At 41.5% G+C, this 13,143-nt stretch overlaps 1 protein-coding gene and 1 long non-coding RNA gene across 10 annotated transcripts in view; one reads left to right on the top strand and one right to left on the bottom strand.

Annotated features, from left to right (window-relative positions):
- Nucleotides 1–13,143, top strand: part of invs (inversin) — a 272,361-nt gene that overhangs the window by 157,619 nt on the left and 101,599 nt on the right. For all 8 annotated transcript variants that reach the window (XM_060824802.1, XM_060824803.1, XM_060824805.1 and 5 more), the window contains 3 exons: nucleotides 861–1,016; nucleotides 9,217–9,446; nucleotides 11,774–11,880. In XM_060824802.1, the coding sequence (XP_060680785.1) occupies nucleotides 861–1,016; nucleotides 9,217–9,446; nucleotides 11,774–11,880 (493 nt within the window). The remainder of the gene's footprint in view (nucleotides 1–860; nucleotides 1,017–9,216; nucleotides 9,447–11,773; nucleotides 11,881–13,143) is intronic.
- LOC132815721 (uncharacterized) overlaps nucleotides 715–13,143 on the bottom strand; it is a 32,074-nt gene continuing 19,645 nt past the window's right edge. Inside the window, exons 2-3 of one of the 2 annotated variants that reach the window (XR_009644698.1) lie at nucleotides 10,924–11,078; nucleotides 715–1,046 (exon numbers count right to left, since the gene is read on the bottom strand). This is a non-coding gene — a long non-coding RNA (uncharacterized LOC132815721). The remainder of the gene's footprint in view (nucleotides 1,047–10,923; nucleotides 11,079–13,143) is intronic. The other variant, XR_009644699.1, reaches the window with a different exon arrangement.

Here is a 13,143-nt window from a genome sequence, read left to right as displayed (position 1 = left end):
CTGCTTAAACGTAATGACCTATTTAAAATCAGCCAAACAGAAAAACTGTTTCATTGAGAGAGAATGTTGCTTTTTCCTCTTTAACAACTTCTGTTTAAACAACTGTCATTGTAACTACAGTTACAATATTCAAGTTATAAATACCCATCCTTAGTGCCATGCTACATTTACACACAGGGCCCAGTTCTTCATAGGCAGAAAGAAAATGACCACACACTGGACCTTTTTCACTGAGGGCAGGACTTCGGAGACAGCCAATCCCTGCTGCATGCCCATTGCAGTGCTCTGACCAAGTCAACTTTTCTGGTTTGCATTTAATCAGTTAAGTATGATAGATAACAGTTCATGCTGCATCTTCATGCAAACCAACCAACCAAGAACTACTACTCTTGTTGCATAAATTGTTTCCTTTCTAAAGCTGGTTCCGTTGTATTTCAGTTCTGATGAATACAAGATGAAATGACTCAACTTTGTGTCTCTTCTTAGCAATGTTTTATTGATGTTCAGATTTTTGAAGCTGAATTCAGATTCACAGACTGCTGTGATTGGATTTGAACTTTCATTGGATCACGTTCAGAGCTCAGAATTATTGTTCCAGTAATATAATCACTAGACTACATGCCCGTTAAAGAATATAAATGAGTTTACTTACTCTTGTGTTTGACTTTTAACTGAAAAGATCTGCATTCACATTTGAAGTACCATAATGGATAATGTTTACTCGTTATAAATTAAAATTTTCCTTAATGTTAAGAAATTAAACTGGGTGATTCTGTCCATTTCTGTGTACTTGTGTGTGTTATTTACATTTTGTCAAAATGTCCATTTGATACAAATATTTCTTCTTTCAATGCATCCAGCTCTACATGCTGCAGTCCTCTCTGGTCATGTTAGCACAGTGAAGCTTCTGTTGAAATATGGGGCACAAGTGGATGCCATGGATGTGATGAAACATACACCACTTTTCCGGGCTTGTGAGATGGGCCATAAAGAAGTGATCCATACACTCATTGAAGGTTAGATTTTGTTCTAATTCCCATGGAGATCTAAAATATTTTAAAAACAGAGGAATAACTATAATGCCAAAAGAGAGAAAACTGTTGGACAAGGTATCAATTTTTAAAACATTTTGGACAAAAAGCTAACTAGAATCAAACATTGATTAATATGCGAAAGGCATTTCATACAAAATCCAAGTTTCTCTTTTAAATTGTTTCTATGATAAAGAAATGCCTCACATACTCACAAATACTGATATTGCTTCCCTCATAATTGAGGTACCATATGCATTCTCACACACTTTCTAACTTGTCCTGTCTTTTTTAGCAATGATGATATTGAATGGCAGGACAAGTTGAAGAGGCAAAATGGCTTACTTCTGTACATATTTTCATATTTTGTATTTTTGTAGGATTTTTCACTTTCCATCCAATCATTTGACTTGTGAATCACAATCACCAGTAACCACCAAACCACAATTATTGCTGACAAGGTGCATTTCTACAAATCCTCTTTCACATGTCATTATAATCCTGAAGAAACAGAATCCTCACCCCTTTCTGCTTTCCACAAACACCGTTTCCTCCATGACCACCTGGTCAGGTCCATGCCCCCCAACAACCCACCCTCCCATCCTGGCACCTTCCCCTGCCACCGCAGGAATTGCAAAACCTGCACCCACACCTCCTCCCTCACCTCCATCCAAGGCCTCAAAGGAGCCTTCCACATCCATCAAAGTTTTACCTGCACATCCACCAATATCATTTATTGTATCCGTTGCTCCCGATACAATCTCCTCTACATTGGACACCACCTTGCAGAGCATTTTAGGGAATATCTCTGGGACAACCACACCACTCCGTGGCCCAACATTTCAACTCCCCCTCCCACTCTGCTGAGGACATGCAGGTCCTGGGTCTCCTCCACTGCCGCACCCTCACCACCTGACGTCTGGAGGAAGAACGCCTCATCTTCTGCCTCGGAACACTTCAACCCCAGGGCATCAATATGGACTTCACCAGTTTCCTCATTTCCCCTTCCCCCACCTTACCCCAGTTCCAATCTTCCAGCTCAACACCGTTCCCATGACCTGTCTATTTTCCTTTCCACCTATCCATTCAACCCTCCTCTCTGACCTATCACCTCCATCCCCACCCCCATTCACCTATTGTACTCTATGCTACTTTCTCCCCACCCCCACCCCCCTCTCATTTACCTCTCCACCCTGCAGGCTCCCTGCCTGTATTCCTGATGAAGGGCTTTTGCCCGCAACGTTGATTTTCCTGCTCCTTGGATGCTGCCTGACCCGCTATGCTTTTCCAGCACCACTCTAATCTAGACTCGCATTTTCAGCATCTGCAGTCCTCATTTTTACCTCTGAGGATTTGAGCTATAGGGGGAGGCTGAACAGGCTGGAGCTGTCTTCCCTGGAGCGTTGGAGGCTAAGGGATGACCTTATTAGAGGTTTACAAAATTATGAGGGGCATTGATAGTGTAAATAGGCAGAGTCTCTGCCCTGGGGCCGGGGAGTCCAGAACTAGAGGGCATAGGTTTAGGGTGAGAGAGGAAACATATAAAAGAGACCTACGGAGCAACTTTTTCACACAGAGGGTGGTACATGTATGGAATAAGCTGCTAGGGAATGTGTTGGAGGCTGGTACAATTGCAACATTTAAGAGGCATTTGGATTGGTATATGAATAGGAAGGGTTTGAAGGGACATGGGCCGGGTGCTGGCAGGTGGGACTAGATTGGGTTGGGATATCTGGTCGGCAGGTTGGAACAAAGGGTCTGTTTCCGTGCTGTACATCTCTGGCTCAATGACTCTAAGTTGCATTTGTTAATCAAGTATCAAGGCAGCTAATGTTACATTTCTTTCTTGATTCAATCCACAAGTAATCTATACAGAACCTGTCACTTCATTTCTATCATGGATGCTTATGCAGAGTTACTTAGAGTAATGCGTAACCATATTTTTAATTAAGCAAATACTATTTTGCAAGACTGAAGAAGTGATTTCTAATTATCACCAGGACCATGAGTTTATGCTTTATTTTTAACATGCTTTTCTGAGATAACTGCTGGAATTTGAGGAATCATATTTTGATTTATTTGTTTTTTTTGTCTCCATTATCTATTGTATTCAAATATTTCAAAGTTAAGCAATCTTCCCTGATAATTCAAAGTCATTTACTGTTGGAAAATGAGATTTGTCTCATCATATTTATTTAGTAAATAATATGAAGAAGTACTAAGTAAAATATCAGACAATTTAACATAAATAGGAGAAGGTGAGGACTGCAGGTGCTGGAGATCAGAGCTGAAAAATGTGTTGCTGGAAAAGCGCAGCAGGTCAGACAGCATCCAAGGAGCAGGAGAATCGACAGTTTGGGCATAAGCCCTTCTTCAGGAATGAGGAGGGTGTGCCAAGCAGGCTAAGATAAAAGGTAGGGAGGAGTGACTTGGAGGAGGGGCGTTGGGAATGCGATAGGTGGAAGGAGGTTAAGATGAGGGTGATAGGCCAGAGAGGGGGTGGGGGCAGAGAGATTGGGAAGAAGATTGCAGGTCAAGAAGGTGTTGCTGAGTCCGAGGGTTGGGACTGAGATAAGGTGGCATGAGGGATGAATGCAGATTTCTCCAGCTTCCTCAGGATCTCCCATCCACTGCCTCCAACCTCATGGTCCCACAACCCCGCGCCGCCTGTTTCTACCTCCTGCCCAAAATCCATAAACCTGACTGCCCCGACCGATCCATTGTCTCAGCCTGCTCCTGCCCCACCGAACTCATCTCTGCATTCCTTGATACGGTCCTGTCCCCCTTAGTCCAAGAACTCCCCACCTACATTCGGGACACCACCCACGCCCTCCACCTCCTCCATGATTTTCACTTCCCTGTCCCCAACGCCTTATCTTCACCATGGACATCCAGTCCCTGTACACCTCCATCTCCCATCACGAGGGCCTCAAAGCCCTCCGCTTCTTCCTTTCCCGCCGAACTAACCAGTACCCTTCCATTGACACCCTCCTTCGACTGAATGAACTGGTCCTCACTCTGAACAACTTCTCTTTCCAATCCCCCCACTTCCTTCAAACCAAAGGAGTAGCCACGGGCACCCGCATGGGCCCCAGTTATGCCTGTCGCTTCGTTGGATATGTGGAACAGTCCGTCTTCCGCAGCTACACTGGCACCAACCCCACCTTTTCCTCCGCTACATTAATGACTGTATCGGCGCTACCTCGTGCTCCCACGAGGAGGTGCACAGTTCATCCACTTTACTAACACCTTCCACCCCGACCTCAAATTTACCTGGACCATCTTAGACTCCTTCCTCCCCTTCCTAGACCTTTCCATTTCTATCTCGGGCGACCAAATCAACACGGACATTTACTATAAACCGACCGACTCCCACAGCTACCTAGATTACACCTCCTCCCACTCTGCCCCCTGTAAAAACGCCATCCCGTATTCCAAATTCCTTCGCCTCCGCCGCATCTGCTCCCAGGAGGACCAACTCCAATACCGAACAACCCAGATGGCCTCCTTCTCCAAAGACTGCAATTTCCCCTCAGACGTGGTTGACGATGCTCTCCATGCATCTCCTCCACATCCTGGTGCTCCGCCCTTGAACCCCGCACCTCCAATCGCCACCAGGACAGAACCTCACTGGTCCTCACCTACCACCCCACTAACCTCCAGATACATCGTATCATCCTTCATTATTTTCGCCACCTCCAAACAGACCCCACCACCAGGGATATATTTCTCTCCCCTCCCCTATCAGCGTTCCGGAAAGATCACTCCTTCCGCGACTCCCTCGTCAGGTCCACACCCCCCACCAACCCAACCTTTACTCCCAGCACTTCCCCTGCAATCGCAAGAAATGCACAACTTGCGCCCACACCGCCCCCCTCACTTCCCTCCAAAGCCCCCAGGCATCCTTCCATATCCGTCACAAATTCGCCTGCACCTCCACACACATCATTTACTGCATCCGCTGCACCCGATGTGGCCTTCTTTATATTGGGGAGACAGGCCACCAACTTGCGGAATGTTTCAGAGAACACCTCTGGGACACCCACACTAACCAACCCAACCGCCTCGTGGCTGAACACTTTAACTCCCCCTCCCACTCTGCCAAAGACATGCAGGTCTTTGGCCTCCTCCATCGCCAGACCATGGCAACACGACGCCTGGAGGAAGAGTGCCTCATCTTCCGCCTAGGAACCCTCCAACCACAAGGGATGAATGCAGATTTCTCCAGCCTCCTCATTTCCCCTCCCCCCACCTTATCTCAGTCGCAACCCTCGGACTCAGCACTGCCTTCCTAACCTGCAATCTTCTTCCCGATCTCTCCGCCCCCACCCCACTCCGGCCTATCACCCTCACCTTGACCTCCTTCCACCTATCACATCTCCATCGCCCCTCCCCCAAGTCCCTCCTCCCTACCTTTTATCTTAGCCTGTTTGGCACACCTTCCTCATTCCTGAAGAAGGACTTATGCCCGAAACGTCGATTCGCCTGCTCCTTGGATGCTGCCTGACCTGAGCTTTTCCAGCAACACATTTTTCAGCAATTTAACATAAATGACTAAATTAAGGAAAGATTATTATACTCAGAGCATTTTGTACCTCATTCTTACCATTAACGTTTATTTCTTGATGTACAAATGACCATGCAGCTCCATGTCAGTGGTTTTAAATTCTTTACTGAAGCAATTATCTTCTAAATTAGGTTTGTGATGCTGCTTTTACATTTTTTGAGGATTCTGAACTCTTTTCAGTTTACATCTAGGCAACTATAATAAATGTAAACCCTGGCACTCCATATTAATAGTAGGAGAAATCCTATTGGCCACTATATTGTAATCTTTTACATATGATGTGGAATAGATTTCACTGTCTATTTGCAATGTCTTTATATTTTAAATAACAATATTGAGCATTCAACTACAGTAGCTAACATTTATATAAGACCTTTAATGTTCGAAGACATTTTAAGTTGGAGGCCATATCAGGTAGGAATAGAATGTAATTTAGGGAAAGATGGTGACAATACTGTTGAAGCAATATGTTATAATAAGACTTTTCAAGGTAAGGCAAAATTCTAAAAGAGTGGAGACTCCAGAGAAGTGAACAGGTTAAGTGAGTGGGTAAAATGTAGGAATGTAATGTAGGAGAAGGTGAGGTTATGCACTTTGGCAGGAAGATGAAAGCAGCTGAGTTTTTAAAATCAAGAAAAACTGCAGAAAGCTACAGAACAGAGGGATTTGGAAGTTCTTGTACATGAATCACAACAAGAGAACATCCAAGGTCAGTAAGTAATCAGGAAGGCAAATATTGGCCTTTATTTCAAAGGGAATGGGTTATAAAAGTAGAGAGGTAACATCTCTTCTGAATGGTCAGGCCCTAAATTTTAGACAATGTCCCTTCGTTCTAGAATCTCTCTCTAGTGGAAATAGTTCATCTTTATCTAACCTACTTTTTTTCCTGTTAATACCTTGAAGACTCAAATTTTGCCCATCAAGTAATTGGTTCACCCTAGCAAATTAATAAATTGTAGCTAATTGTTAAAAGTGTTCATTACAATCGGGGGAAATTCAAGATAGATTCATCGAGACATTATTGATCCCTTTTGCATTTCTGAAGAGTGAATATTTCTGTTTGGATTGAAAATCCCAAATCCTATTCAATATCAGTGACTTGTCTTCTATTAATTTAATAATTGTCGTTTTTAAACTCCATAATATCTACAATCACAACATTTACTTAAATAACTTGCATATGTTGTCACAGTTCTCCTCTTCACAACTCCGCCTTGACCTTGTCACATAAACTTCCAGGTTTCCACCACTGCAATGTTGTGTCAGCCTCTAAGAGATATATGAAAGCAACCTGAGGGTCACCCGGATCTTCTTATTTCCCCTCCTGTACCATGAAAAGACATATTATCATTATTCACCATTTACTGTATTCTCATGTTTGAGATTGAAAATTTATACTTGTGATTGAATCCATGATTTCAAAGCTTGCATTTTTTGAGACAGACCCAAAAAAAGGGGAAAAAGAGCTTGCGAATTGACACTTCCAGTTCCTAAGGAAATTAAGGCTGAAACTAAGATTGAAAACCAAAATTTCTGGGAAAATTGCTGAGATCACCTAATAGGACCGAGAGCCATTAGGGCTCAGATGCTGATCCCAATGGTGCAGTATAACTATGATGAAGGTAATGGAGGCTAAAACCAAAAGCTAAGAAAAGACAAATATACAATTGCTATAACTGTTTCTGTTGCTTAACGATAATATTGGTCGATCCATTGCATCCAGACCATTGTAATCAAAATTGAGGAATTTCTGCAGATGTGTGCTGTTTTTAGGGAAGATTGTGCCCATGGAACTGCAGTCGTTTGTCGGCTGTTTTTGGCGAGGATTCAGGGTGAATACTAGGAGGAAAGGAATTGTAATTCTTTGTAAGGAAGACAGAGTTTATAAGATTGATGATTAGATTAGATTAGTTACAGTGTGGAAACAGACCCTTCGGCCCAACAAGTCCACGCCGACCCACCAAAGCGCAACCCAACCAGACCCATTCCCCTACACTTACCACTGCCCCTAACACTACAGGCAATTTAGCACGGCCAGTTCATCTAACCTGTATATTTTTGGACTGTGGGAGGAAACCGGAGCACCCATAGGAAACCCACGCCGACACTGGGAGAATGTGCAAACTCCACACAGTCAGTCGCCTGAGGTGGGAATTGAACTCGAGTCTCTGGCGCTGTGAGGCAGTAGTGCTAGCCACTGTGCCACCTGTGATCAATAGATTGCTGAGCAAGTTGTTAGGATCTATCTTAGTTTTATGCGCCACTTAAAGTGTAATTTATGTTTATAATTAACTACAATTCACATGTTACTTCATATTTAAACTATGTTGATTCTGGATAACCTAAGGTGGCATTTAGTGTTATCTTTGTTTGATTTCTGAGTAGTACAATATATCTTCCATTTCAAACTGCAGTAAGTTAAGGTTTCATCCTTTAAATAAATATCTGGGCTTTCAGATGTCCCCTTTCTTTAAAAAAAGAAATTCCAAATTTGAGTGAGATGATAACTCTTTCCACAGTTTTCTTCTCTGGTTTCTCTCGAATCAGTAAATTATACTCCAATACACTGCATTACGAAGTTTCCCCCAATGCTAACATACTTTCTCAAGCTAAAAACTATAATCAAATTAAATGGTTTATACAGTGGATTATTCAACTACTCAACCCTTTTTTGTCATTCAGATTAGATTCCCTATAGTGTGGAAACAGGCCCTTCGGCCCAACTGACCCTCCGAAGAGTAACCCACCCAGACTCATTTCCCTCTGACTAATGCATCTAACACTATGGATAATTTAGCATGACCAATTCACCTAACCTGCACATCTTTGGATTGTGGGAGGAAACCAGAGCACACGGAGGAAACACATGCAGACACAGGGAGAAAGTGCAGACTCCACACAGACAGTCACCCAAGGCTGGAATCGAACCTGGGACCCTGGTGCTGTGAGATAGCAGTGCTAACCACTGAGTCACCATGCGGACGATAGCTTACCTGATTGTGGCCTTAACACTTTTTCAACCTGCCCCTCCTTCCTGCAGGACCTTTGAGTCCCTTGTCAATTGAAAATCTATTTCAGCCTCCAATGTATTCGCTGGCCCTTGCTGGGAGAGGACATTTCTAAACAATAATGACCTTCTGAAAGAAGAATTTCCTGTCTCCTTAGGAGGTCTTCCACTGTGACTAAAATGCGTGCAAGAAATTGTATAACCAGTATTCACATTTTTCACTTAACTACTATAAATCAATATCCAGCTGTGACAACGAGATTATATACTTATTAGGAATAGAATATATTTAATCCACCATTGAAAAATTAGGATTTTGTTTTAGGTAAGTTCTGATCTAGAAGACAATAATTTAAAAAGATGGTGAAACAGATTAAGTAGTAAAATTCAAAATTGAGTTCAATATGTATTTAAAAAGGAGATACTTGCTGGGTTTTGTGCAAAGAAGCATTTTGTGAAATTAAGTGATTTTTCAAAGAATTAACAGGTCACAATGACCCCGATCCCTGTTGATCTAATAGTTGAAGTAAACATTAGAATTTCTTAAATCTTTCAAAAGCAAATGTTGAACGTTGAAGAATTCCTCTAAGCTCTTGTTTGTAATTTTACAGGTGGTGCAAGAGTTGATTTGCTTGACCAAGATGGCCATAGTCCTTTGCACTGGGCCGCCCTTGGTGGGAATGCAGATGTGTGTCAGATCCTGATTCAGAATCTAATCAATCCTAACGTGCAGGATTACGCTGGAAGAACACCTTTGCAGTGTGCTGCATATGGAGGTTACATTAATTGCATGGCAGTGCTCATGGAAAACAAAGCTGATCCCAATATACAAGACAAAGAGGTAGTCTATCAAATATGTTGTCAAAGAGAATGTTGTTGCTATGCAGATAATGCCTTTTTTTCTGTTAAGTTTCTCAGTTTTCGAATTTCTTTGGTAGAATGGATTTCAATTATGCAGTCAATAGCTTTTGCATTTGTTAGTTTATTAAGATCATAATAGAATGTATCTCTATTGAATAATATCTTGATTTTGAACATTTATTGTGATTTAGTACCTGCCAGGACTTAGATTCTTCGTTGAATGATTTTTTGTAGCGGAATCTGTATATTTGGCTGATGTCAAGCTAACTATCTATTTGCCTTCTTCACGACCCTTTCTATCTCTACTGACATCTTCAGGGATCTATGGACTGGTACACCAAAGTCCCTTTGTTCCTCAGTTTTCCCAAGGAACCTAACATTTGTTGTGTATATCCTTCCCTAATTAGACCTCTCAAAATGCATCAGCTTGCATTTATCAGGATTAAATGCCACCTTCAGTTGTTCTGCCCAATTTACCAGCTGATCAATATCAGACTTTAGCCTGAGACCATCCTCCTCACTATCAACAACAGTACCAATTTTTGTGTCATTTGCAAAATTACTAATTATACCTTATATATTCATGATTTGGAGGAGCTGGTGTTAGAATGGGGTGGACACAGTTTAAAAAATCACATAACACCAGGTTATAGTCCAAAAGGTTTACTTGGAAGCACTAGCTTTCGAAGCGCTGCTTCTTCATGAGGTGATTGTGGAGCAGGACTATGCTGCACCACCACCTGATGAAACAGTACTTTGAAAGCTAATGCTTTCATAACCTGGTGTTGTGTGATTAATTCAATATTCACATACAAGTCACTAAAATAAATAATAAACAGCAAGGATTCCACAATTTTTTTTTCCCAGGAAACTTATGAAAGCATTTTATTAATGCATTTTCTAGATGACTTCTGTATAAAGTTTACTATATTGGTCTTGTTACAAGCTCAAATTATGGTATGCTTAATAGTCTGAAAACCCCTAAAGTATTTATTTCTTGTTCTTAGTCACCTTGTAGACATATGCTGAATTTTGTCTTTCCTGATGAAGGGCTTATGCTCGAAACGTCGAATTCTCTATTCCTGAGATTCCTGATGAAGGGCTTATGCTCGAAACGTCGAATTCTCTATTCCTGAGATGCTGCCTGGCCTGCTGTGCTTTGACCAGCAACACATTTGCAGCTGTGATCTCCAGCATCTGCAGACCTCATTTTTTACTCGAAGATTTTAACAATTGTAGAACACCTACAATGTGGAAGCAGGCCATTCAAGCCATCGAGTGCATACCAACCCTCTGAAGAGCATCCAGACCCATCCCCTCTACCCTATCCCTGTAACCCTGCATTTCCAGTGGCTAATCCACCTAGCCAGCATATATCTGGACATAATGGGCAATTTATCATGCCAATCCACTTACCCTACACGACGAGAATGTGCAAACTTTATGCAGACAGTTACCTGAGGCTGGAATCGATCCCAGGGCCCTGGTGCTGTGAGGCAGCAGTGCTAACCACTGAGCCATGGTGCCACCTCATTAGTGTGATGCTTGATACTCATCTGAAACGACAGTGAAGGATTTTGATGCAAGCCCAATAACAGCTTTCTTGGCTTTCCTATAAAAACGAAAAGTGTTAGAGAAACACTGCAGATTTGGCAGTATCTGTGGAGAAAGAAATGGAGTTAACATTCAGTACAGCATCCACAGAACTTTGCTTTTATATCTGGCTGTCCACATGCACAGATAAATGATAGTGAGAGGGATGTTGAGAACTCTCTTTCCTGATATTTTCGCACCTTCACAAGCAAAGTCTTCATCTGTTGCCTATCACTAATTGCCTTTGAACTGAATGGCTTACAAAGCCATTTAAGACAGCATTTAAGAGTCAGCCATACAACTGGAGGACTGGAGATACATGTAGGACAGACTAGCCAATAAGAACAGCTATTTCTTTCCCTAAAAGATATTAGTGAACTCTTTACGACTCTGTTGAGAATGCTCCTAGTGGAGACCTAGTTATATAATTTTGAGGATCCAAACCATCCCACTGGTCCATGAGCACTGTTGTCATTGCAGAGATACTCAGAATTGTATGGCACCTGTATCTTCTCTGTCCCTGGGAAATGAACATCATCTGGGTTTAACAAAGATAAGATTATATCTAATTAGATAATTAAAAATGTAAAATTACCAAATAGTCACCATGAAGAAGATTGAAGCTGTAAAATTCCTTTCTAAATGTTTGAGAAGCAAGTTGATTTACATTCTCAAATACGAAACAGAGATTACACAATTGGTCTTGTTTTTCAGGGACGGACAGCACTCCATTGGTCATGCAACAATGGGTACCTGGATGCTGTGAAGCTTCTGTTGGGCTATAGTGCCTTTCCTAATCATATGGAGATCAATGAAGAGAGGTAATACATGAAAGCTCTCACTCAACTTGTTTTTCACATTATTTGACCTGATTCAGCTAATTATTACGATCCCTGCTGATGTTATTATTGGACAGGTAAGATCCCAGGCTGAAACTCGAATCGATAGATTTTTTTTATTTTAATGAAGTGACCTCTTACTGAAACATAAGCATACAATGTTGCAGGTTTGTTTAAACAATAAAACAGAAGAAATGAAGATAAAATAAAAAATACCAAACTATTTACATATAACACACATTTAAACATTTTGAAACACACATGGTAAAAATATAATCCCATTAATCTCAACAGACACCTGAAACAATTCCCTACTCTATCCCATGCAGGATTTGACTTAGCAATTCCTGGCCATGAGAATTTTCCTTGATTTATCATATAATTTAGTTTGTTATCTGTGTTTGAAATCACCCCTCAAGAGTTTTAACCACTTCTGGTCTGGAACTTTTAAGTAAACACCTTACACTGACTGAACAAATTGTTAAAATTCCAAACTATCTTCTCCCTTTCTCAGAGACAATTGCTTTACACATCCACCCTCAGCTAAGAATGCAACAGGATTGCCCCAACTGAAATTAAAAACATCTCTTTTGTTTCAAGTTATGAGTGTTTACCCAAAACAATTTGAAAATCTTCTATCTGAAATGTTAATGTATTGCATTGTTTACGTTGTTTACTTGTAAACTCTCCCGATAGATAACAAAAATCCCATTATTCACCAGGACGTCTTTCTCTTTACTGTTGTAAAAATCACCGTGGCTACAGTAATTCATTTAAGTTAATTATTAGACATCTTCAGACACATAGGAGAAAGTGAGGACTGCAGATGCTGGAGATCAGAGTTGAAAATGTGTTGCTGGAAAAGCGCAGCAGGTCAGGCAGCATCCAAGGAGCAGGAAAATCGACGTTTCGGGCATGAGCCCTTCCTCACTCCTGAAGAAGGGCTCATGCCCAAAACGTCGATTCTCCTGCTCCATGGACGCTGCCTGACCTGCTGCGCTTTTCCAGCAACACATTTTCAGATCTTCAGACACATAGCCTATTTTTTCGCTTATTTAACTTCAAAAATCCAAACTCAAACATTAAATGATATCAACCACCTTACATTACATAATGAATCAATCATTATTAATAGTTGACCCTAAGTATTCCCCTAAAGCACAAGAGAAAAATAGGTGTGGAATGGTTTAATAAGTGAATTCCAGATCCTAGGTGACAGTGCATGTCTTCATATGGTAGAGTGAA

Source organism: Hemiscyllium ocellatum, chromosome 5 (assembly GCF_020745735.1).
Source record: "Hemiscyllium ocellatum isolate sHemOce1 chromosome 5, sHemOce1.pat.X.cur, whole genome shotgun sequence".
Taxonomy (NCBI): Eukaryota; Metazoa; Chordata; class Chondrichthyes; order Orectolobiformes; family Hemiscylliidae; genus Hemiscyllium; species Hemiscyllium ocellatum.
This window is presented reverse-complemented; position numbering and strand designations above follow the sequence as displayed.